The sequence below is a fragment of the Stegostoma tigrinum genome, chromosome 18 (genome assembly GCF_030684315.1).
Source record: "Stegostoma tigrinum isolate sSteTig4 chromosome 18, sSteTig4.hap1, whole genome shotgun sequence".
Classification (NCBI taxonomy): domain Eukaryota; kingdom Metazoa; phylum Chordata; class Chondrichthyes; order Orectolobiformes; family Stegostomatidae; genus Stegostoma; species Stegostoma tigrinum.
Genome location: NC_081371.1, coordinates 22,725,975 through 22,753,521, shown reverse-complemented (window position 1 = coordinate 22,753,521; position 27,547 = coordinate 22,725,975). Strand labels below are relative to the sequence as shown.

The following is a 27,547-nucleotide window of genomic DNA, read 5'->3' as shown; positions in this document are numbered from 1 at the left end:
CTGCCTTCCTCCAGTCCTCTGACACTTGCCCTGTGGCCTGGGGGGAATTAAAAATGTGCATCACAGCCCCTGCAATTTCCTGCTTTTCCTTCCATTGTAGCTCAAGATGCAATCCTTCTGGGTCTGGGATTTGTCTGTTTTTAAGCCCAGAGCCTTCTAGACATCCCATTTCCTATGTCAAATTGTGCAAGTTCCTCACAGTCCCTTTTCCTAAATTTTGTACCTATATTCTCCCTTTCCAGAGTGAAAACTGAAGGGAAGTATTCATTCAACACCGTTCCAATATCGTGAAGCTTCTCACACAGGTTGCCCTCTTGGTCCCTAATGGGCCCTACTCTTTCTCTAGTTAAGATTTTTTTTTGAAAGAATACGTTAAAAGGAAAGAGGTTAAGATTCTCCCCGATCTAGTTCACAAGTCCTTTTTCATGCCCCTGTTTACTCTAATTGCTTTCTTAAGTACCCTCCTGCGTTTCTTGTATTCCTCTATGGCTACAGCTAAATTGCTCCCTTTGGACTTGTTCAAAGCCCTATTCTTTTTTTAAATTCAGTACTAAACAGTCCTAGACATCTAGGTTCTCTGATTATAGGAGCAATACAATTTCCCTCTAAAGGGTACTGTCCCCAGCTCCTTTCTGAATGTCCTCCCAACCTTGTTTCACTGTTGTCTTATCCAGAAGGAGCTGTCCCCAGCCAACTGTGGCCAGAACTTGCTTTATTTTATTAAAATCTTCCTTACTCCAATCCAAAGCCATCTTTTTCCTTGCCTAGAACAAATTTGAACCATACATGATTCCGAGGATGGGTCACTGGATCCAGAACGTTAACTCTGATTATTTTCTTCATTGGTGCTGCCAGGCCTGTGAGATTTTCCAGCAACTTCTATTTTTGAACCATATTGTGTTGCAGTCAGTACTGCCTAAATGTTTCCCCACTGCCACACTGAACACTTGTCCAGCTTCTTTCCCCAGAACCAGATCCAACACTGCATGGTCCTTTGTTGTGCCTTCTACGTATTGATTCAATAAACTCTTCTAGATGTGTTTCAAGAAATCTGCCCCCACTAAACCTTTAACAGTATGACTATCTCAGTTTATGTTCAGAAAGATAAAATGCCCTTGTATAATTACTCAATTATTACGCTTACACACCTCTGTGAATTCTCTACATATTTGTTTCTCTACTTCTTGTTGACTCTTTAAAGGGCTTATAATACATTCCCAGGGAAGTAGCTGCCCTCTTAACTTTCGTAAGCTGTACACTTAAAGCCTCATTTGAGGACCTAAGATATCATCTTTCCTTATTCCAGTCATGATCTCCTTAATTAGACTACCACCATTTTTACACCTTCTTCTGTCTCACTTAAAGATCCTATATCCCTGAATGTTGAGCTGTCTGTCCTCTCTTCCCTCAACTAGGTTTCTGTGAAGGTAACGATATCGTACTTCCACGTGTCAATCCATTCCACTGACTCACTAGTCTTACCTATTATTACATTCAAATTATTAAAGACCATCCAGCCTTGCCTGACTATTTTGACACTCAACATAGCTGAAGTTACTGACTTACTTTCTTTGCTGTACCATGACGGATCTCTGGTATTTCACAAATGTCAATATATAAGCTCATCCTCATGGTCACTGACACAATCGTTACAAGATCCCACCAATTCATTTTGTTCCCTCTTGACAAAGGGAGTCAGCCAGTTCAGGCATTAAGACTTTTGTCTATCACTGGTTTCCCACAGGATCAGCATACAGTTGCACTCACATAGCAATCAGAGTCATCATTAGCTATCACTTGCTAACAAGCATGATTATCCACCTCAGAAATTCCATGTTACTGGTTATAAGTTCTGTCGATTCTTGTGTGACTGGCCCAGCAGAGTTGAATCAGGTGATCATGCTCTCGATGTTAGAGCTGTTAGCAAGCCCGTCCTCCGGGCTGATGTGGAGAATCTATCTCAAACAATGTTGATGTTACTTCAAAGATCTTGAGGTAGTGTCTATGTAGTTCAGGTTACAGTGCTATATAGACAGATCAGAAAGCTGACAGCCAGATACACAGGATATTGGTATTAACATCGATGTCACGGTCATTGAAGACTTCCGTCATTAGGCAACCAAAGTCAGAGCTTGCAGATAGAATGCGATGTTGAATCCCCACATCAATCACAGGCTTCGTTGAGAGGTAGCTTCTCAAAACATTTGGGGGGGATTATTCCATTGATCTTAATGGAGGGATAGACCGGAACCTGACCTGGGACAGGTTTGTAAAGGATTTGAGTCTTCTGGATGTTGAAGCTGAGTGAAATTCTTCAGTATGCTTTTGCGAAGGTACTGAGACTTGAAAATTCTCTAAGAGAACAGAAATGACATTGTCATCCATATACTAAAGGTACCACATTTAAAGGATTTCCTCCAAGGCTGGGAAGGTGCCTAGCAATGATTTTTCCGGTAATGGAGAGCAGGTAGATTCCTTGGCAATTGCCACAGCCCACTTTGTCACCATCAAGAACAGAGACAATGGCAGCATCCCTGAGGTCAGGAGGGATTTCTTCTTTGTTCCAGTTTTTCAGGAACAGTTGATAGAGATGACGGGTAAGCTCTGCTCCTCCAAGTTTCAAAGTTTCTGCTGGAACCCCGACTACTCATGCGGTCTTTCCAATCTTCATATATCTAATGGAGGCTTCAACTTGTGCTGCACTGGGTGGCAGTCCAAGATCATTTTTCATGTGGAGTTTGGGCATTTCCTCAAACACATCCTTGCTAACAATTTTATTGTGGTTTAGGGGTTCTTTGAAGTGCTCCCTCCATCATATGTTGGTATTTTATGTCTCTTAAAAGGGTGCCATTCTTATTCCACACCAGTTTGAGACCAAGGGTGTAGCGTCCATATATTGCTTTGGTGGTACTGAAGAAGGCACAGATGTCATGCTTGTCAGCAAGGAGTTGCAGCTCCTCGGCTTTCTCAGTCCACCACTGGTTCCTGGCTGTCTTACTCTTTTTTGTAACTCCCCACTTGCTGTTTGATGAGTTCTCCTCTTTATCTCACTGGTGATGTGGTTTTGCCAGGCCTGGGGAACTTTTCTCCTCTTGTCAATGTGGTCTGGGATGATATGATAATTCTCACTGAACCAGTTTTTGTATTTCCTAGTCTTAGCGCCATTGGTTTCTTTACAGCATGAGATGATGGTTATCTTCAGCTCTCTCCAGATTTCCTCCACTCCATTAAAATGAACTCTTTTTGGAGAAATTAGAGAATATTGTTGGAAGTTCACGAGTTTGCTTTGTTCTTGGAGCCACTCAATGTGAAGCTTATTTCTAAACATTTTCTTCATCATCAGTTGCTTCTAGTGACATTTGATGGACATTAGGGATGAGTCAGTGTTCTGTCGAGCAGTTGACTGCACTGGTCATTGCTTTGGTAATTATGAAAATCAATAAGTCTTGGGATAGAGTGATGATGTAGTTGATCATGTGCCAAGGTATCTTCAAACCGATGCTGAGGAGGAATACAATGCTGCTGATGGTTTGGCCAAGGCAATTGTAAAACAGACCACTGACATCCATTTCGAAAGTGACTGAACTAGGCTGAGGCATTTTGTTTGTTATGCTTCCATTTGTGTAGTTGGATATCAGCCTTCTGCTTGTTGTATGCCACATTCCTCAAAGATTGAGTTGGTTTTCAATTGGAGTAATCTAGACTCCATTACGTTGCGTTTTACTTTTAACTGTGGTCCAATTTCCTCATCTTGCTGGGAGTTCAGGTGCATGCACAAACCATGCCCTTGACAGACATTTGCATTAAAGCAACTGTGATACATTGAGCATTTATGCAACCATATACATCTTGGTAGTTGTAATAAAATGATCTTTTTGTCAAAAAACAAACAAGTCACCTTAGAAAGTTCACTTCCTGCTAAATAATACCTAATTGTCCCAGGGCATGAGATTGCTCCTTATGTATCATACAACTTTACTATCTCTGTATGCAGAATGCAATGAGCTTTAACTGTACTCTTACAATATCTGACAACTCTTATTGACAATGGTTGCACTATGATGGACTCTGAAATACTGAGCTGTTCATTCCACTCAGCTCCACAGTTGACAGTATTGACAGTGTAACCAGTCTCGTCCCTTAAATGTTCTAGCATGACTTTGGAAACCATAAGCATGGGACAAAGCTTTCCCTGCATATAAATGATTTGTTCTGCCATCATTTCTGCAAGGTAGATCTGTGAGTGTGTGTGACCTCCATCTAGACATCTCAGGTCCTCTCCTAGATCTTATTGTTATAGTTGGTGTCTCCAAGCGTATCCGTTGTACTTTGACTTCAATTCCCAACTTGTAGATAAGAGGTTCCCCAATTAGTGAGGTGATCTCTTACCACCTACATTGCTGATTATGAGAGAAGTACCAAGGAGTGGCAATTCAAATGCAGCACATCAATGGTGGAAGATGCTCCAATCTTTCAATTTTGATAATCTTCTCAGATCCTTTGGTATTCTACACCTATTAGTATAATAAGGCTACAACAGTGCAAGTAAATATGTATTTAGAAAAATGAAGATTATATACAATGATTGAAGACCTCATTTAGCTGCTGGTCTAATATTCACAGTTGGATGGAGGGAATCTGCTGACTGGTATGCACAGTGACCTTGAAGACTTTGGTGCGCACACTATGGAGAACTCTGGACTTAGGGGATCCCAAAATGTTGAGAATTTCCTCAACAGTAATGGAATCAGTGGCAAACTGGCAGGACACCTTTGGAGTGAAATGAGATGATGTTGCCAACATACCTGTCTGTCACTCTTCATCCTTATAGCAAACTGATGACGCCACTCTGTCTCCATGAGAAAGGCCGAAGTCACACAACACCAGGTTTATAGTCCAAAAGGTTTATTTGAAATCACAAGCTTTTGAAGCATTGCTCCTTTATCACCTGAAGGAGCAGTGCTCCAAAAGCTTGTGATTTCAAATAAACCTGTTGGATGATAATCTGGTGTCACGGGACTTCTGACTGCGTCCACCAGAGTTCAACACTGCCACCTCCAAATCATGTCTATAAGAAAAGGATATTTGGACTGATGTGAAGGTGCTTCTCTCACCTTGTCATTGATGTTGAGCACCCATGCTATTTCAGCTAAGCATGGATGAGATTGATGACATGGTCTCCGGCTGTCACCCACCAGGAACAGAATGCCTCTTCTGTCCCTGACTTGTTTCAATAGCGCTTGTAAAAAAGCATCACCGAATCAAGAACAAGCTTGTGCTTTTGAAGAGGCAGTTCTTTGGGTTTGGTGCAACTGCCACAGGCTTAGTGATTGCTGCTAGCTTTTGCTGAGTGAAGTGGCATCCAACAGGGTTTAAATATATTAGAACATGCAATTTCAGAGGGATCCACCTGCACGTGACCTTCCTGGTCACTTGCCAAATGTGATAAGTCAAGTCACTTAACTAACATTTTGCTTGCCTTGATAATGAGGGGAGTAATCACAGCAGAAAATTTGTTGTGGGCAAAGGCAGATGTGACACATCACAGACATCCACAACTAACTGTTTATTTCCAAAATGGAAAAACTTAAGCCTGTTTGTTCCAACTACCATATTCTCTATTGCTATGGCTGAATGGCCAGCAGCTCATAGAGGTGTGATTTACACCCTCAAAAGAATGGGAAACTTTATGCCAGGCAGGGGCTTCTGAAAATAACAAAAGTGGGATTGCATCAGTATTCTGTCTCACCCTCAGGATCACTGCTGAGAGCATTAAATTCAGCCCTCCATTCATGACTTTGTTCTTATCAGTTCTAAATTTTAGCCGCTAGCTGCTTTAGTATTTGCATAAATGCTAGGCCAATGATGTAAGCACAATGCTGCTGTACATGGATGATGCAGTAAATTGACTATAATATTGGAATAGTAAATCAGAGACTTGTAATGATAATCGTTTGGAGTCAGTTATTCAGCTGGCTGGATGGTGGGATTATGCTGCAAAGTGATATCAACACTATGGGCTCAATTCCAACACTGTCCATGGTTATCATGAAGAACTCTCCGTCCCAAACTTTCTCACTGTTTGAGGCATAAGGACCCTCAGGTTAAATCACCACCAGATATCTATTTTTAAATGACACAGCAGCCCAATCATCCAGTAGGATTCTGGTGCCTTTACCTTTTTGATCTTTCATTTGTACTTACAGATTTGTTACAAATTATTGATTTTACAAGACTGGCTATATTTTGGAACATAACCGTAAAGTTTAAAATACAACTTTCTTGAAATGGGGACAATGAAGTCATACTAAATTCAGAGGTAGATTCATACAGCTTGATTGCTTTGCGGAAAGAAAACCAAACAGAAATCTATCGAATTTCAAAATGTAACAAAGAATCATACAGGAAGAGGCCATCCAACCCATGTTTGTAATGGCTCCTGAAAGAACTACCCAGCTAGTCCCATTCTCTTGCCCTATGTCTGTAGCATTCTAAATTCATTGCTTTCAAATACAGATAGTTCTCCTATAATGTGATAGTTGCATTCTTATGGGACCTCGTGCTATAAAAAATTGCCATACCTGTGCAGCAGAAAGTTCATGTTATCCAAACAGCAGCCACTATTTATCAATAACGTTACAGCCAATTCACGTCAACAAAACATGCGTTATAGCAAAACTACTTAGACATATCGAGCTCTCTTTTGAAACCTCCTATAGAATCCACCTCAGCCACTTTCCCAGGCAGCGCATTCTAAATCTTAACAACACTGAAGAAAGAAGATTTTCCTCACCTCACTGTTAACTCTCTTGTCAACAATCCTCAAATTGTAATCCCTCGTAACTGACAAATGCTGTTGATTAAAGCAAAGAAGCTTTTGCAATGAAAAGGAGGAAAGGACTTGTTTTTTGTGTAGACAACCAAGCAGAATGCTTGTGAGCATTTATATTCTGTTTTAAATGAAGGAGGCACACTACTTTTAGAAATTTGATGATTAAGAAGAAGTTGTTGAGACAGACCTTCCTGGTAAAAAGTTGAATCCAAAGACTCAGGCTAAATGGGGCAGCTTGCAAAGAATACGAAAACATTTGTCCAACACAGCAGGGAGAAGTGAGCTCAATGGAGAATTAGTAGTAATGTTTAACCTTTTTTGTAAAATGCTACACTTTTGCCAGAAGTGAGAATAGTAAAAACTTAGAAGACATCTTGATTCTATTAATTAGTTAATGGGGAGGTTATTTTTCTTTAAAAGTTGTATTTGTTGTCTTTAAATAATATTGAACTATCCTGAACTTAGATTGATAGTTACAAAACAAGTTTTAAAAAGGTGAAATCATACCCTTCAATAATTGCTGTTGATCACTGGAAATTTTATCGTTCAAAAAAAACTGTCCCAATGAGGATTTGTAACAAGCCTAATTGTAATATTGATCGAATTTCTCTTCATTTGTGTGATTAACATTGTGATACCAACTGTATTTGCATCTGTATAAAAAAGGCTGGTTACATAATTTACAAGTAAAGAATTCTCAAATGAATTGCAATGATCTTTCAAATGATAATTGTTCAGAAAATTACCCTTGTTTACTTAGGTTAATATGGCAAAAGTCTTATACTGAAATGCAGTAAGTTTGAAGAAGTTCAATTACTTAGTTTGGACTCAAAGTGAAATGAAAGGCACTAGTTCCCCTAGCAGTCCCCTTTGCAAGAGGACCACATATGATTAAAACTTAACTAAATGATTTATTTCCTCCAAAGACTAATTTCAGTGGTATAGGCCACACTGCCAGATAAGAGTTTGCTTCTGGTTATGTGACGCAGAGATGTGCTGGGCTTCTGTATGAACCTGGAAAGTGGAAATTGCTAATATTGGAGGCTGCCATCCTAGAATCAAAATCGCTACAGTGTAGAAACAGGACTTTCAGCATACACAAACTTTACAAAGAACATCCCACCCAGACCCAACACGTACCCTATAGCTCTGCATTTCCTATGGCCATGCCACCTAACCTGCACATCCCTGGACACTATGGGCAATTTAGCATGGCCAATCAAGCTAACCAGCACATCTTTGTGGAGGAAACCGGAGCACCTGGAGGACATCCAGAGACAGAGAGAATGTACAAACTCCACACAGATAGTCGCCAGAGCGCAGAATCCAACCCGGGTCCCTGGTGTTGAGAGGCCATCAGGGCTAACCACTGAGCCACCATGCTGTCCAAATCCTGTTTTAATGCCACCATTGTTTACAAGTTTGCTTTGGGTGGGTAGTAGCTCTACCACAGTTATATAGAAAATTCCTGAGGAACACCCTAACCTAACTCTGCTGGTGCACATGCGATAAAGTTATGCGAGGAATGTCAAGGAACTGCAAAATTTCAGTACCATTGAATTTTACTGAACAAAAGGAAATCATTCAGCTTGTTACATTTGCGCTGGTTCTTTGAAAGAGCAATCTACTTTGTCCTATTCCCGTGCCCATTTTCAAATAGTCATCTACTGCTCTTTTAAGAGCAATTATGCTTCCATTACTGTTTCCGACCATGCAGGCCATGTACTAGTAACACATTATCTAAAATAAATGCTCGTAATATTTGCCTTATTTCTTCTTTAGTAATGGTATTCCACACCCATCTACAAGTTGGCAAAATAGCTTTTTTTTCTATTGACAGTATGAAAATCCTTGATAATGCTGAACCTCTCAATTTCATTACTACAATAGGAAACATTAAGAGTTAAAATTCCCAACACTTGGTGGAATTCAAGGACATTACTTGCATGGTGAACAATGGGGAACCTGTGGATGTAGTGTATCTGGATTTCCAGAAGGCATTTGACAAGATGCCACACCATAGGCTGCTATAGAAGATAAAGTTCCACAGTCTTACAGGTAATGTATTGGCATGGATAGAGGATTGGTTGACCAGTAGAAAACAAAGAGTAGGAGTAAATGGATGTTTTTCTGGATAGCGGTCAGTGGCTAGTGATGTGCCTCAGGGATCAGTGTTGGGACTGCAATTGTTTACAATTTACATAGATGATTTGGAGTTGGGAACTAAGTGTGGTGTGTGAAAATTTGCAGATGACACTAAGATGAGTGGTACAGCAAAGTGTGCAGAAGACATGGAAGTCTGAAGAGGGGTATAGTCTAAGTGAGTGGACAAAGGTCTGGCAGATGGAGTACAATGTTGATAAGTGTGAGGTCATCCATTTTGGTAGGAATAACAACTAAACAGTTTAAATGGTTAAAAAAAAATTGCAGCATGCTGCTGTGCAGAAGGACTTGGGTGTTCTTGTGCATGAATTGTTAAAAGTAGGATTGCAGGTGCAGCAGGTAATTAAAAAGGCAAATGGAATTTTGTCTGCCATTGCTAGAGAGATGGTGTTTAAAAAACAGGGAGGCTAAGCTGCAGCTGTACAGGGTCCTGGTGAGGCGACACCTGGAGTACTGTTTGCAGTTTTGGTCTCCTTACTTGAGAAGAGATATACGAGCACTGGAGGGGGTGCAGAGGAGATTCACTCGGTTGAGTCCAGAGTTGAGAGGGTTGGATAATGAGGAGAGACTGAGTAGGCTGGGATTATACTCATTAGAATTCAGAAGAATGAGTGGAGATCTTATAGAAACATAAGATTATGAAGGGTTTACGATAAGGTGGAGGCAGAGAGGTGGTTTCCGCTAGCAGATGAAACTAGGACTGGAGCATAGCCTCAAAATAAAGGGAAGCAGATGTAGGACTGAGGACAGGAGGAACTTCTTCACCCAAAGGGTTGTGAATCTGTGGAATTCCCTACCCAGTGAAGTGGTTGAAGCTACCTCACTGAATGTTTTTAAGGCAAGGCTAGATAAATTTTTGAACAGTAAAGGAATTAAAGGTTATGGTGAGTGGGCGAGTAAGTGCAGCCGAGTCTCAAATAGATCAGCCATGATCTTATTGACAGGTGGGGCAGGCTCGAGGGGCCGGATGGCCTACTCTTGCTCCTAGTTCTTATATTTCTCCAGGCTTTCCTCAAAATCAATATCTCGTATCCCTTGTATCATTTTAGTGAATCTCAGCCCTTTCCATTGTCGGTTTGTTTCTTTAAGTAAGATGTCCAGTATTCTAATTTTGCTCTAATTAAAGTTGTTTATTAATTAAGCTCTTTATTCAACAGTTCTAGCTCTGTATTCAACTTTTCTTTTAAAAGGTTAAAATTTGTCTTTCCCAATTTTTAGTGATCTATATATCTGAATCTCCAAATCTCTCTGCTCCTCTAATATGTTTAGTGTTTAGCCTATATTCATTCGTATTTCTCTATTTTTTTTTCAAACAGTTATCTCACATTTCTCTGAATTAAATCACCTTGAGCACATATCTGCTTAAAAACAGAAGTTATTGGAAAAGTTCAGCAGGTCTGACAGCATCTGTGAGAAAAAAACATCACAGCTGATGTTTCAGGTACGGTGACCCTTCCTGAAACTAATATTCTAGTGACATGTGCTCAGATCCCACCATGGTGGACAGTGCAATTTGAATATAATAAAATCTAGAATTAGAAGCTAGTTTGATGATGACTGTGTAACCACTGATGATTGGTTCACTCAAGACATTCAGTAAATCTGTCATGAGATAAGAGTCTAGCCTATATGCAATTCCAGACTCTCAATCAATACTGGTGCTAGCCAATAATGCTCATGACCTATGACCGATTTTTAGAAAGGGTACATATCTCTATCATAGATCTCTAGGATGGAGAATTCCAAAAGATTTTCAAAGAAATTCCTCTTCATCTCAGTCCTAAATGGTTAGATAAATACGCAGACTGTATGGCCTGGTTCTCAGCCCCCACAGTTAGGGAAAATATCCATCCTCTGTAAGAATTTGTTTCTTTGAATGGCAGTACCTCTCATTCTTCTAAATTTCAGTGCACATCTTTCTGTTTAATATCACGACATAGGGAAATGTTTCTATTCCAATAAGTAGTATGGTGAATTTTATTTTCATTCCATCTATAGCAAGTATATATTTCCAAAGGTAATATTACCAAAATTCCTCACAATACTCCAAACATGATTGCATCAAAGCTGCATGTAATTGTAGAAAGACAGTTATTTGAAGGCACAAATATTCTTGCATTAAAGGACAACATGCTATTTGTTTTTTTGATTGCTCTTGGTACCAGTATGTAGTCTTTTCATGACTCCTGAACTACGACAATCAAATCTCTCTGAAGTTCAATGCTTCTGAGCTTCTCAATATTTAAGAAGCACTCTGCATTTCCGATTTTCCTACTAAGTAGGTAACCTTTTATTTCAATACATTGTACTTCATATGCCAATTTTTTACCTAATCTCCCAATCCCTTTGACTTTGCATCCTTCCCACAGCCACTTCCACCTAATTTGTGGTACATGCAAACTTGGATATATTATATTTAATCCCGATATCCAATATTTTGACTTAGATCACAAATAACTGACAAAGCACTTATCTTTGTGGCACTGGTCATAACCTGCCAACCTGAAAATGATCCATTCATTTCCATTCTCTAGTTTCTGTCCATTAACTAGTTCACCAGTGACTTCTTACTTCTCCCAGTCACATGCATTCTCTTTTTTTAAAATAATCTTGTGTGGGACCTCAAAGCTTTCTGAAAAACTAAATATATTATATCCATTGGTTTAATGTTATCTATTCTGAGTTACATCCACAAAACGCCAAACCGTTTGTTAAATATGATTTCCCTTTCACCGATCTACATTGACTCTGTCCAATCCTACTAGCGTTTCCTCGGCCTCCTGTTAACTTATCACAGACTCTCGCATTTTCCCTACATAGAAATCCAAACAAAAGGAGCAAAAGTAGGCCATTTGGCTCACCCAGCCCACTCCACTACTCACTGATTCTCAATGTTGATGCCATAATATGCTCACTTTCTTCCCATACCCTCGAGGTTGAACTGAGATCAATTAGGTCTCTAGATGTGTGTCTGGTGGCATCTTTGGAGAGAAAGCAGAGTTGACAATTTGGTTTTCAGTGACCCTTCTTCAGAATTAATTCGGTCTTCTGACGGCAGATGCTACCAAGCCTCATGAGATTTCCCAGCAATTTTTGTTTTTGTTTCTGATTTCCAGCATCTGCAATTCTTTAAATTTCTTGTAGGTCTGTGTTCCTCTGTGTTCTCTCTCCTTCTGTTCTTAAACAGTTGGCTTGCATCTCCTCTGTGGACCACCTCCCCCACCCCCCCCCCCCACCCGACCCCGGCCTAATCTGCAGGAATTACTCCAAAGGTCGATAGAATTTTAAAAGATGACTGCCAACGCACCCATTAAATCTACTGCAACCTCCTTTCATCATGTCCAAACGATTTATCTACTTTAACTCCTGTTAACTTTTCCAGAATTTAGTTACAATATTAACTATCTTACAATGCCACGTTTACATTAGCTCCTAGATTTGCATTATTTCTAAATATTAGCACATTTCTAAATTTGAGAAGATTTGTAGCTCAGGTTGAGTTTCTGGATGTGAGTTTGCTCGCTGAGCTGGAACGTTAGTTTTCAGACATTTCGTCACCATTCTAGGTAATATCATCAGTGAGCCTCCGATGAAGCTAGAGTGGTGACGAAACGTCTGAAAAACTAACCTTCCAGCTCAGCAAGCAAACTCACATCCAGACATTTCTAAATGTACCATCAGCAAATTTTGAAATTGTACCCTCTATCATCAAGGCCAAGTCATTAAAATTCAGAATATATACTGAAGAGTGCAATTTTTTCAAAACTACTTCGGGGAATACTAATAGTGATCTGATTGATAGCCTTGCTTTTAAATTGCTGATTTAATGCAACTGGACTTCAGGTATTAAAATATCCTGATGCCATATTAAAATCTGCTTCAGAAAAATAATGATCTGAGTGGGCTGCCCAGAGATGGTACGGCCTAATTAAGGTAACACTGGGGCAAAACCTATGGTAATGTTTGTTTCACTTGTCTTTGTATCTTGTGTGATTATATGGTAATTAATTAAAATGACACTTGCCCATTTATTCTCAAACAATATGTAGGGGTACAAAAAAATATGTATTTTCAATAGACAATAGGTGCTGGAGTAGGCCATTCGGCGCTTCGACCCAGCACCACCATTATGATCATGGCTGATCATCCACAATCAGTATCCTGTTCCTGCCTTATCCCCATAACCCTTGATTCCATTATCTTTAAGAGCTCTATCCATCTCTTTCTTCAATTACACGATCACCTATTTTCAGTAATGGAACTGATATTCTCACTTGTCATTTAAACAGGTACATGATTTTATGATCAAAAGAATAGGTTAATGGATAGAAGTTTGCTCGCTGAGCTAGAAGGTTCGTTTTCAGACGTTTCATCACCATTCTAGGTAACATCATCAGTGAGCCTCCGGTGAAGCACTGGTGTTATGTTCTGCTTTCTATTTATCTGTTTAGGTTTCCTTGGGTTGGTGATGTCATTTCCTGTTCTTTTTCTCAGGGGGTGGTAGATGGGGTCCAAGTCAATGTGTTTGTTGATGGAGTTCCGGTTGGAATGCCATGCTTCTAGGAATTCTCATGCGTGTCTCTGTTTGGCTTGTCCTAGGATGGATGAGTTGTCCCAATTAAAGTGGTGACCTTCCTCATCTGTATGTAAGGATACTAGTGATAGTGGGTCATGTCATTTTTTGGCTAGTTGATGCTCATGTATCCTGGTGGCTAGCTTTCTGCCTGTTTGGCCAATGTAGTGTTTGTCACAGTTCTTGCAAGGTATTTTGTAAATGACGTTCGTTTTGCTTATTGTTTGTATAGGGTCTTTTAAGTTCATTAGCTGCTGCTTTAGTGTGTTGGTGGGTTTGTGGGCTACCATGATGCCAAGAGGTCTGAGTAGTCAGCAGTCATTTGAGATGTCTTTGATGTAGGGGAGAGTGGTTATGGTTTCTGGGCACATTTTGTAGGTTAATTATAATTAGGTCAATTATAGGTTAATGGCAACATAGAAATAACAATTACCAGAAAACATTACTGTAATGCTGGTTATATTTGGTGAGTTCACGAAGGACCAAGTTAAATGCAAAAATGTGCACACAATGATAACAGCAACAAAATAAATCCACTGATTCCCTATAGCATCATCTGTCTATCCTCAGATCCCTATTCCACTCATTTGTGCCCCCAGCCCCCTTCTACACCATACTCCTTTACCACTGAGTCACCCTTGCTGGTTTTTGCCTCCACATAAGCAGCCATTCTGTTACTCCCATCCTTTGTGGCACACAGAGTTCTGCAAAAGAAACCACTTACCTCAGAATAGAAATTCACAAACTAGTCTGGCTCCTGCCGTATTTAAACAAATGTGAAACATTTTCATTCATTAAAGAATATTTTACACTAATGAGCATTCATGGAATACAAATACATTACTAGTATGAACCCACTACAGGCTGCCACGAAAATCAATGTGATACAAACAAACTGCTAACTTTAGCTTTACATCTCAACTCTAGGTTCATACTTGTAACATATTTGTATTCCATGAATGCCCGAAAGCTTGCATCCAGCCGAATTAAGTCATCCTGCAAATCATTTTCCCTTCTGTTACAAAAGATCTGCCCAACTCACATACATAACTGAGCTTTCCTCAGCATCACAGCACAGCAAGACTTTATGGGGACAGCAAGCAAATCATCAGCACAACAATCTCATAACAATGACATCATCTGGTAGCTAAAAGATTCATCTCAGCCAACATGTAAAATTGGTTAGATGTCACTTATTCCTACTAGTTAATGGCTAGGAGGTACTTGTTATGGCATCTTTCCAGGGCAGAATGTGGTGAAGAAAAAGGTAATTTGATGGGCTGGCTGAAGCAACGAAGATACTAAACTGACAGCTTACCCGCTTAAGACACCAAGAACCAGATTTAGAACGAAGAAGGATCCAAAGATGACCAGACTCACAAAATAGACCCAAGGTAGCTCATAGCCCATGGCATCCTGCATCTGAAAAGATGAAGGAAGGTTAATAGAGAGAAAATGTTAGCAGATTGAAAGATGGAAGATTATGGGATTAAAGGCTCACACTATTGTAATTTTACACATGCATTCAAATTTAAAGATGTGTATTTAAACACGGATGTAAAAAACATCATACAACTCCATGTAAATCATATCTTTTAGTTCAATTCATATAGTCCTACCATTTTGTATCACACTCGTGTTTATGCATATTAAACTGTTCACACAGTGCCGTATTTGGTAGAAATAGTGAATTTGTACTTTATACAAGGAACCAGTTTTCCAACCATGACAATAGTTATTTGCTTGGTGGTATAGAGTTTGGGTATTACTGGAAAAAGAAACACGCCATTGAAGTGTTTTTGTTCTACATTAGGAAAGAATTACAAGATAACCACGTTTAAAAAAAACCATAGAACAGTACAGCACAGGAATGTGCCCTTCAGCCCACTATGTCAATGCCAACTATGATGCCATTCTAAACTAATCCCAGCTATCTGTACATGGTCCATATTCCCTCTATTCTCTGCCTGTGTGTGTTGGTCAAAATACCTCCTATACATTAGCAAAGTTTGTGTTTCTACCACCTCCTCTGGCAGCACATGCTGGTCACCTACCACCCTGTGTGTAAAAAGATTTCCTCACACATCTCCCTTAAAAATTTCCCCTCTCACCTAAAACCAATGCCCCCTAGAATTTGACATTTCCACCCAAGGAAAGACGCTTTGATTATTCATGCCATGCCCCTCAATTTTATATACTACTATCAAGTCACTCCCTCAGCATTTGAGACACTAGTGAAAGCAACTCAAGTTTATCCAAGGATAGTAGGAACTGCAGAATCTGAGATAACAAGGTGTAGAGCTTGCAAGGTATCTTGTAAATGACGTTCGTTTTGCTTGTTGTCTGTATAGGGTCTTTTAAGTTCATTAGCTGCTGTTTTAGTGTGATGGTGGGTTTGTGGGCTACCATGATGCCCACAAATCCACCAACACACTAAATCCAATGAAGACAGCAGGCCAAGCAGCATCAGAGGAGCAGGAAGGCTGATGTTTCAGGCCTACTCCCTTCTTCTGAAATGCCCGAAACATCTGCCTTCCTGCTCCTCTGATGTTGCTTGGCCTGCTGTGTTCATCAGGCTCTACACCTTGTTATCTCACTTTTATCCAACCTCTCTTTATAGCCAATACATTCCAATCTAGACAACATCCTGGTAAACCTCTTTTGCACGTTCTCCAAGGCTCCACATCATTCCTATATTATGGGGACCAGAACTGCACAAAATACTCCAAATATGGCCTAACCAAAGTTTTATACACCTGCAATGTGACTTGCCTTCTCTTGTACACCGAACAATGAAGACAATCATGAGGTATTGCCTCTTTACCAGCTTATTCACGTGTGTTGTCACTTCCAGCGAGTTATGAATTTGGACTCCAAGATCCTTCTGTATTTTAATACTCCCAAGGATCCTGCCATTATCTGTATACTTTACTCTTGCATTTGACCTCCCAAAATGCATCACTTCACACTTAGAGGTAGAGATAATGGGAACTGCAGATGCTGGAGAATCTGAGAATAACAAAGTGTAGAGCTGGATGTACACAGCAGGCCAAGCAGCGCCTTAGGGGCAAAAAAGTCGACGTTTCGGGCCCAGACCCTTCATCAGAAAAGCTTTTCTGAAGAAGGGTCTAGGCCCGAAATGCCAGCTTTTGTGCTCCTAATATGTTGCTTGGCCTGCTGTGTTCATCCAGCTCTACACTTTGTTATCTTACTTCACACTTATTCAGGTTAAACTCCATCTGCCTTTTCTCTGCACAACTTTCTAACTGATCTATATTCCACTGCATCCTACGATAGTCTTTCTCACAATCCACAACTCTACCAATTTTCATGCAAACTTACTATCCAGGCCAGCTATGCTTTCGTCTGAGTCATTTATATATATTGAAACAATAGAGATTAAGCATTGATCCTTGCGGAACACCCCTTCACAATTACTGTCTACCTCTTATGACCAAGTCAGTTTTGTATCTATTTCACCATGGATCCCATGCAAGTTAATCTTCTGGATCAGCCTACAATGAGGGAGCTTGTTAAATGTTTTAGTAAAGTCAATGTAAACAACATCCACTGCCTTAAGCTCAATCATTTTCATCATTTCCTCAAAAAACTCAATCAACCTTGAGCTACAACCTCCTATTTATAAAGTCATACTGACTATTCCTAGAAAGTCCATTCTTTTTCAAATCTGAGCAAACCCTGTTCCTGAGAGTCTTCTCCAAAAATTTTCAAACCACTGATGTAAGGCTCACCATCTTACAATTTCCCAGATTATCCCTGTTGTTTTAAAACAACAGAACATTAGTTTCTCAGTCTTTGAGGACCTCACCTGTGGCTACAGAGGATGCAAAGATCTCTGTCAAGTCTCCAGCAATCTCCTTCCTTGCCTCCTTCAGTATCCTGCAACAACAATTTATACTGCTAGGGAAGATGGTGCTAATTGATTGGCAAGTAAACTCCAATTGGTCAAGTTGTTAGATAGAGAATACACTAGGGAATATGTAACTGGTTAACAGCTAGGTTTGAAGGAAACTCTTGATTGGACAGACTTTTGGATCAGGGAACACACGATCTAGAAGAAGGGTCAGTGATGGAGACAGCCCTCACTCATCTTTTGGCCAAAGCCTGCGCCATCTTACCTGTTAGGCATTGTCCTTGACCCTTAAACCTTCCCATTATCCTCAAAATTGTAGTTGAATGGGAAATAGTAATTACTTAATAATTGACCACTTTCTGACCTTAATTGGGCTGAGGCGTTGCGGATCAGCCTAGGCTTTGTGCACCATCCATATAAATGTTTAATGATTGGGCTAAATGGGTTGGCAGGAGGAATGCTTTGCACTGTTTTAAATTACCATGCCCAGCTAACTGCATACATACTAGTCTAAAAGGTTTTGCTCAAGATTTCAGTTCAACGGCAAACTATTGTGTAAGATGCAGACTTTTCAGTGTGAAAAAGGTACTCAAGTTCCATTATCTGATTAGTTAGCTCATAAATCATGAAGTTAAAAATTATGAAATGCTATATTAAAATACTGAAGCATATAAAGTTTTCTCTTATGGATCAATCTTTCACCTAAAATCTTTAACCAGATTAGAAAGCATTTTAATTTTTCTTTAACACCTGCCCCATCCTTAAATTGTCCCCTTAAACATGATGAATGAAATAGAATGTACATAATAAGCTACTGATTTCTATCATTACAGTTATACATATTTTTGTACTGATTGAGAAAAGGAAAATAATTAAAACATTTTTGAAATCTCTTCAACTAGTTCTGTGATCATATCTTATTCCACAATTAAAGGTTAAAGTGACCAGGTTGTAAACAGTAAACTAATGTTATAGTCCCTTATACATATATTTTTGATTAAAAAATAATATATTCATGGTTCATCTTTGATATGAAATTTATGTCTTCAGTGTTACTTTTTTACATTTTGTTTCTACAACTAAGGTAGGCCATGGGATTTATTTGAGTCTACCTTTTACATGCAGTCATTCAGAAAAGATTAAAGCTTAAAAGACAATCTAAGAGTCAATAGGAAAGACAAAAACTTGTAGCTGAAATTCTGCTTGTGGTGACTCACTGGATCAATTCTTTCTACAGTAAATTCAGTTCTCTCAGAAATGCGACTTGTTTCTTTGTCTCCCTTTAAAAACGTAAGAAAGTCCAATGACTTGTTGAGATAAAAGTTCCCATGGACTATTAGTAAATTAGGCAGCAGCTACAAAAATTAACCTTTTAATTTATATTTATTAACTTCAAAATATATGTGAAAAAGACAAAAAAACAATTTGGAGGAAAGCAAAAAATACACACAGCTCTATAATATCACTGTGTATACATTTTTATACAAAATAAATATGTATCAATATATGTAAATTGGAAATCTATTGGTCAATTACTTTTATAACATGCAGTACATGAAAAAAAATTATTTTGAGTTGTTTTTTAAAACAATAAAAAAAAAGATTCAAGGTTATGGTTTGGATTTTCATCCTCTATGTTGGCATCATAGAATCCCTACAGTGTGGAAACAGGCCCTTCAGCCCAACAAGTTCACACCGAACCGAGGGGCATCCCACCCAGACCCAACTCTCTATAACCCACCTAATCTACATCTCCCTGAACACTACGGGCAATTTAGCATGGCCAATCCACCTAACCTGCACATCTTTGGACTGTGGGAGGGAACCGGAGCACCCAGAGGAAACCCACACATACACGGGAGAATGTGCAAACTCGACACAGTCGCCTGAGGCTGGAATCGAACCCAGATCCCTGGCACTGAGAGGCAGCAGTGCTAGCCACTGTGTTATTGTTACTGGGGCTGCTACGATAAAGTGCAGAAAAATTGAAGAGGATAAAATATGTCAGCAAACTGAGGACCAGCAGCAACCTCCAGTAGCTGACAGCTTCCATAGGCAGAAGGTCCCCGTAGAAGGCACCAGAATTTACTACACTCACTGTAATTACTTCCAGATGAGCAAGGACATTGCCACTTATGATAATCATATAATAATTTCAATAGTTGGACAGTAACTTAATTTCAGACGTTAGAGCATTATAGACAAAGAGGATAGTGGACTGCCCATGTGGAAGGCATCATCAACTGAACCCAAGCTACCTAGTAATCAGCCAGTGCAATTTATTCCATTCCTTCTATGTTAAACTGGTTTGCAACTGCAAGAAGAGGTTCTTTCATGGGTGCACTGATTTTTCTGGCTTTTGCCATGATTCTGTCATCTTTTAATAAACCAGACTGCTGCAGCTCATCATTCAAAAGCTTTTACTCTCCTATCCGTGGCTGGGTTCAAGGAGACAAAGAATATCCTTTGAAGATATGTCTACTCAATACTCTAAACCAACTGAGAAAAGGACAGAAAAATACTCCAACAAAAGCCATCTGTTCACGGGAGTAGAGAGTGTGTTGAATAGACCATCAGGTATTTGAAGATTTGACACCTACGCCTGGAGTACTCAGGTGGTATTCTGTAATCTTGATAGAGTCTCAAGCATTGAGAGTGTGCTGTGGTCTCCTTAAAATGGTCTTCCAGAGAATTGAGAACCTTGTAGAGAGTAATTCACTACATGAATACAACTCACAGAAAAAGAGGAGAAACAGTAGTTTGAAGAAGACAAGGAAGTGGGAAAGAATACAGAACTCTCAAATGTGCTGGACGTACTTGTGTATCAGGAGATCTGAACACACAGATGGTCCAAAGATCATGATTCCTCCAGCATCAGGTCATTGACCTTAATTTTCTGATGTCTGTAAACAAGAAACATTTACAGTGTTTAAACAAAATGAAGCCTATGACTTTGAAAGGGTTAAGCTGCTTGTGACAGCAATACCATGGAAGACTGACTGTCAATGAAAGACATACAAATGTCCAGCGGTCACACTTATCACTAACAGATCCCTATTCCCTTTCATCATTTTATGTGTCTTTTCTTGTCCCTGTACTAACAGATGAACTACATGCAACGAGGATGCAAGGAGGCATGGCAGGAGCAATACTAAGTATACCTAAAAATGAAGTGTCAACCTGGTGAAACTACCAAACAGGACTACAGCAACAGCATAAGCAGCAAATGATAGACAGAGACCCAACAACAAATAGATCATATCTAAGCTTTGCAGTCTTGTCACATCCAGTCATGAAAGACAGTGGATATTAAACAACTAACTAGAGGAGAAGGCTCAACAAATATCTCCATCAAAAAGGCTGGGTTTGGGTTAGCGTCAAGTGCTGAATTGATGGTCTATCTCAGCCTCCTCCAGAAGTCCCCAGCATCACAGATATCAATCTTCAGCCAATTTGTTTCACTCCATATAACATCAAGAAATGATCGGAGACACTAGACACTGCAAAGGCTATGGTCCCTGCCACAGTCCAGCAACAGTACTGAAGATGTGTCCTCCAGAACCTGCTGCCTTTCCAGCCTTCTAGTTTGACACCATTCAGGACAAAGCAGGCCACTTGACTGGCAACACACTGAAAACTTCACTCCAACCACTAACACCAACATTCAAAGCAGTGTGTACCGTCCACAAGGTGCACCGCAGAAATTCATGAAAGATCCTTAGACATAAACTTCCAAATCCATGACCACTGCCATCTAGAAGGAAATGGGCAGCAGTGTATGGGAACACTACCATCTGCAAGTTCCAGTACAGCCACAATTTTGGCATTTACACAAAAATGTGAAAAATTGTCCAAATATGTCTTGTACACTAAAAGCAAGACAAATCCAACCTGGCCAGTTATCACCCCAGTTGTCTAAGCTTGGTCAAAAGTATCAAGCAGCACCAGCTCAGTGACAACTTGCTCACTGACCTTAATTTAGGTTCCACCAGTGCCACTCAGTTCCTGACCTTCTTATAGCCTTGATTAACCATGGAAAGAAATTTGAATCCCAGAGGTGAGGTGAGAATGACAGTCACTGATATCAAGGCCTCATTTGACACAGAGTGGCATCAAGGAGCCCTAGCAAAACTGTTTGAGTAGCACTTGAATGACAGGAGGATACACGTGGAGTTCAGTTCACCAGGACATCCCTGCTGTAGTGTCTCAGGCCCAACCATTTTTAGCTGCTTTATTGATCTTGACCACATAATAACGTCAGAAGTGGGGATGCTTATTGATGACTGCACAATGTTCAGCACCTTTCATGATTCCTCACATACTGAAATGATCCCTGTTCAAATGCAGCAAGACCTGAACAGTATACAGACTTGGGTTGAAAACTGGAAAGTTAAATTTGCACCACATGAATAGTAAGAAATGATCATTCTCTAATAAGAGACTTTCTAATCATTGCCTCTTTGGCAATAGCATTACAACCATTAAATCCTGCCCTATCAATATCCTGAGGCTTACAACTGACTAGAAATTGAATGCGACTAATCCTATAGCTGTGGGGTGGAATGGTGGCTCAGTAGTGAACAGTGCTGCCTCGCAGAATGAGGGATCCAGACTCAATTCTGCCCTTGGGCAACTGTCTGCATGGAGTCTGCACATTCTTCTTGCGCCTGCGTGGAATTCCTCTGGGTGCTTCGGTTTCCTCCCACAGTCTAAAGATGGGCAGGTTAGGTGGATTGGCCGTGGTAATTAGCCCATAGCATCCAGGGACGTGCTGACTAGGTGAATAAGCCATGGGAAAGGCAGAGTGTGCATGGGATGCTCTTCAGAAAATTTGTATGGACTCAATGGGCCAAATTGAGTGCTTCTACCCAGTACAGATTTGATGATTCTATGATATAATTACAATGGCTGTAAGAACAGATCAGAGGCTAGGAATACGGCAGTGAGTATTTCATCTCCGGACTCTCCAAAGCCAGTTCACCATCTAAAAGGCTCATGTGAGGAATGTGACATATTACTCCTCAGTTATGAGGATGAGTATAGCTCTAACAACACTGAAAAAGTTTGACAACATCCAGGACAAAGTAGCCCAGTTGACTGGCAACACATCCATAAGAATCCACTCCATCCGCCACCAACACTCCACAGGAGCTGTGTGTACCATCCACAAGATGCACGGCAGGCATTCACTAAAGATCCTTAGACAGAACCTTCCAAACCCATGACCACTACCATCTAGAAAGAAAAGGGCAGCAGTATATGGGAATACTACCACCTGTAAGTTCCCCTCCAGCTATTCACCACCACCGCTTGCAAATATATTGCCATTCATTCACTGTTGCTGGAATTCCTCTTTAATCATGTTGTGAGTCTACCTACAGAACATGGACTGAAGCGGTTCAAGAAGGTAGCTCACCACCACCTTCTCAGGAGTAATGAGAAACAGGCAATAAAGCTTGCCTAGCCAGCAACACCATGTCCCACAAGTGAATAAAAGAAGTCACATTATGCTCCAAAGGATAGGAAGTGTATCGCTGCAGGTGAAAAAAAATGACTGAATCACTCAGTGCTCTGTCCAACAAAACTGACTTCCACTCTCAGCAACTTTTATGTGGTGCTCCCTCTAACGGGCTCAGATAAGGTGCAAGCAGTCTGCTCACTTGTTTCAGCTTGCAACTGAGATGCATGTGGCGGACGTCTTTGTCATGAAAGTACCAGTGTGGGCATCTACATATCAGAGATTGTTGCACCAGTGTCATTACAGGTGTAGACTCCATTGCTGGGTCCTGCTGCATAGATGGTCTGTCAGGTTGGTCAAGGAGTCTCTGCTAATGTTGATAACAGCAACTGGGGGGTTGGGGGGGGGGGGGTGGTCTGTCATCTTACTCAGCATATGGATGTCATTCATGATGGCTGGATGAGACTATAATTTGGAGTACAATAGGCATTCCTTCCAAACATTTATGCACCATCACCAACTAATTAAGGTTACATGATTTGCATAAATGTCGTTGTGCAGAGTCTGGACTCCATGTGCAGTTGCATATTTCTCTCCATGAGATTGGTTCACTCTGTCTGTGGAGGCACTCATGCACACAAAACCTTGTCTGGTAGTGATGCAAATGAGCTGAATTAACTCCTCCTGTGAGTAACAGTGCTTTAAAGTACTCTTATCAGGGAATACATCTGTAGCTACTTCTCCAAGAAGTTTCATTTCCTATGATTTCTGCATATTGAAATTGTCTTACTCCATGTGTTATGCTTTTCACATGCGGCATTAACAATTGAAATGAATTAATATATTTCAAGCTCCCTGTTGATTGCTCAATTTATTTCATTAATTTTCATGCTCCAATCTTATCAAACTAACTCAACAAACTAGACGTTGGGAAAACTTTACACAGAAATTGGAGCACGCACATGACAGATTCAGTTCGCTGCTTGCTCCAAATGATCTTAATATTGGAAACTTGGCAGTAACATTTCAGCGTGCACTACACAACCACCAGCTAAATGCACGCCCAATACACGGACATTGGCATCTGATACATGCCAGTCTCTAAAAACCCTGCTGGCACATTTCCATTCTGCTTACAGCATCTTTCTGCACTTTAATACTGCACCAGCAACTATTATTGTAATACTGCTGCAGAGACACTTTGGGCTCAGATGCATGCATGCAGCACATGGACTGGGCCAGGCTGCATCTCTGGACTCTTCGTTTGCTCTCGCAGTGCTCACTCACTCGAAGCCTACCTGGATGCTCAAAGCACCTTGTGTTTTATTGCCTTGTGTTGACTTTTTGCACTTTGTCTCCTCAACCAAAGATGGCAGTCTCAAGAACAGGAATTGCTGGAAAAAAAATCTTAGCAGGTCTAGCAGCATATGTTGAGAGAAAGTACGGTTAACGTTTTGGACGCAGTGACCCTTCTTGGGAAGACAAACTCATTACTGCTGCCTTGCCATAATGTTTAGCATAAAGACGAAGCCAGGAAATGTGCCATGGCTGTCAGCAGACCTCAATCATGTCAAAGGAGGATAGCCTTCACTCGCTGTTCTGGGCACATTAAGTCTAGGGTAGCCTCCAATACCAGTCCACCCCCTGTGTAGACTCCTAAGAGTCAAGATCCTCTCCTCATGAAGGGTAAGGAGCTGAACGATGGGTAGCACACCATTGATCTTGAGTCTTTCCACTTTATTCTAGAGTGTTTTTCACTCTTGCAATGAACAAGGCAGGTATTATGTGAGCTAAAAGTGGATGATGCTGCTTTTCCTGTTGGTGCAGGTGGGACGATGTCCTGATTCAGTAGGCAGCGCAGAAGGCATATAGTCTTGGTGCTGTCAGGGATTGGGGTGATTAAGAGTGAGTGGGAAAGATGTTGCAATGGCAGAACCTTGGCAGGTGGTGGGTACAGGAACATAAATATAATGCTTGAGATATTGGAGAGAAGATGGTGGAATTTACTCTGGCAGGCTGGAGAAGGATACTGACTTTCCTCTGATAATTCTGGACATTCCTGCAGACAGCTGAGACTGCTTCAATGTAGATGGCAAACTTGGACCAGACTGGTGTGGTCTGGTGTTGTGGCCTCCACTGCTGGTCACTGAGGCTACAGAAGTCATATGTTGGCGCTATCCTGACCAGGACTTCCAGAACTTTGCCCACAAATTGGGCTGCCAACCTCTCCCTGGGGCAAATGTCAGGAGCCACGTCGAACAGCTCCAGGCTGACAGCGTTTGACCAGTGGAAAACAACAAGCTTTTAAAGGAGGTGTCGGCACAAGAGATACCGATGAATTATGATCTATCTGCGAGGTGGTAGATTGTTCCAGAGAAAGCGTGTGATAAGATGAGGTGGAAACTGGATATGTGAGATAGCTTGGGTATTGTTATTTGTTAATGAGGCAAGTTTGGTAAGATGTGGCTAGAAAACATCCTTGCTCTTATGATGAGATTCACTCCGCACACATGACGCAAGTCACATTTGGTAAAAAAAATGTAAGATTCAGCCTTTTTTTGTTTAAATACTGGGTATATTTGAAAGGAAGACTAGGTGAGAGAACTGAAACTGAGACCGTCGTGAGAAATGATAAACAAGCAGCACATTTAACTTCAATTATAACATCAATGCAAGCTATCACAGCAAGAATGAAATCACAGCGGGAAATGATTTAATCCCTTGCAGCATTCAGCTATACCTGTGAATTCAAGACAAAAAAAATTATCTTGGGACATTTAATCATACCCCATTTGAGTGTACACACTTCTTTGAATAACCACAATTTCCTTACTTCTGCTAGTGTTTCTAATAATTACAAATATTTTGCTCACAGTAGATTGTCCCGACATGTGTTTGAAGGTTAATTTTCACTAGTTTCCATTTACGTTCTTAGTTCTACTTTCCTGATTTAATCTGAAGCAAAAATCTGAGTTTGTTTTATAATCTCTCTCACTTGACTGCCTTGATTCTATAGTTTGAAGCACTCTTCAATTTTTTTTATAATGTATCTGGTTTCCTTTCATACACTTTCTAATGTGTCTTATTTTTATATGGGGTAGTGATCGAGATTGTGCACAATGTTGTTACTGTATTCCAGACAGATTCAAAATTATGTACAGGTCAATATCATTCCATGACTGGAGCTCTGACTTTAACTTTGGATTGTCTCATAGCACCTCCTTTTTTATTCTCTGCTCGCAGCCAGGACAGACCTATTGCAATCTTTGCAAAGTCCTTATAACCTGAATTCCCACGTCCATTTGTATGTATATTTTAGCTGCTGTTTCTGATGATCCTTTTACTTCTCACATTTTATGTTTTTCTGAACATTCCACAAGCTTACCAAAGCATCCAGTATTGCCTCCTTAGAAGCAGCAACCCAGCTGCTCCATCATCCATTCCTATTGACCTTGCTCACAATGCTGGCACCAAACCTCAACAATCTATATCATGTCCCTCTCATCACTTGTATCATTCTTAGGAACAATTAACTTGTAAGCAAAATCTTCTATGAATTTTTGAAAAGTCCTTAGTTTACTACTTTTAAGTAACAAGCATGAAAATAAATGGAAGGGGGAAGGGCGAAGGGCAGTGAAAATAATCAAATCTTTGCTTTGTTTGTTGCAAAATTTGTGTAAAACAAACCAGTCTGTTAGTTGACATATATCTTTCTTACTAGAGTAGTTCGTATTCTGCATTCTATACGGACACCAGGACAACACAAATAATTGCAAATACATGAAGTAGTAGCTTCAAAATTCAATAAGACCAACAAATTACTGTATACAATTAACCATTATATGGACAGCACAGAAATGTCATACTGATTCACATGTCTGTAGCATGCAGTTTGCACTGAGCATGCTATTCAGCGCCAGCATGTTTGAGTGGGGTGAAAAATCATGAGAAGGAAGCATGGGTTAAACATAGTCAGGAGATGCAAACGAACAAGGAATAAAAGAGAAGTAAAACACATGAATCGGCCCTTTGGCCCTCCAATCCTGGGCTGACCATCATGCCCGACTAAAACTAAACAACAGACCTTCTGCTCTTATCCAGACCATATTCCTCTATTCCCTACCTGTTCACGTAAGTGTCCAGATGCCTCTTAAATGACACCAACATGCCTGCTTCCACCACCTTCTCTAGCAGTGCATCCCAGCATTTACCACTCGCTGTACAAAAAACATACCTTGCACATCTCCCTTAAACTTTCTCCTTCTGATCTTGAACTTGTACCCCCTTGTAACTTAAGTTCAACCCTGGGAAAAATCCCAGATATTTAAACCCAGTTCGCATCTCTTAAAGGAAGGTGCATTTTGATTCAAACAAGTGCTAGAAAGATTTGTAATTGAGTTTAACCTGGGAAATATATTAGAATGACAGTTCACAGGGCAAGATCTCGAACAGTTTCCAAAATTGCAGTGAATGCCTTGGCTGAGGGAATGTGGAAGAAGGAAGATGACATTTAACCAGAGGGTGTTTGGTAGTTCCCTGGGCAAATCCATAGGCAGCAATGGGACCAATTACCTGGAGCACCCATAGTCAGAAATCTAGGCCTGGATTTCTGGATCTGGATTCAACGTTGCAACATGTTTAATGACT

General features: G+C 40.4%; 1 protein-coding gene across 16 annotated transcripts in view; it reads right to left on the bottom strand.

Annotated features, from left to right (window-relative positions):
- Positions 1-27,547, bottom strand: part of LOC125460699 (voltage-dependent L-type calcium channel subunit alpha-1C-like) — an 814,036-nt gene that overhangs the window by 401,634 nt on the left and 384,855 nt on the right. For all 16 annotated transcript variants that reach the window (XM_048548420.2, XM_048548421.2, XM_048548422.2 and 13 more), the window contains one exon: positions 14,887-14,990. In XM_048548420.2, coding sequence (XP_048404377.1) covers positions 14,887-14,990 — 104 coding nt within the window. The remainder of the gene's footprint in view (positions 1-14,886; positions 14,991-27,547) is intronic.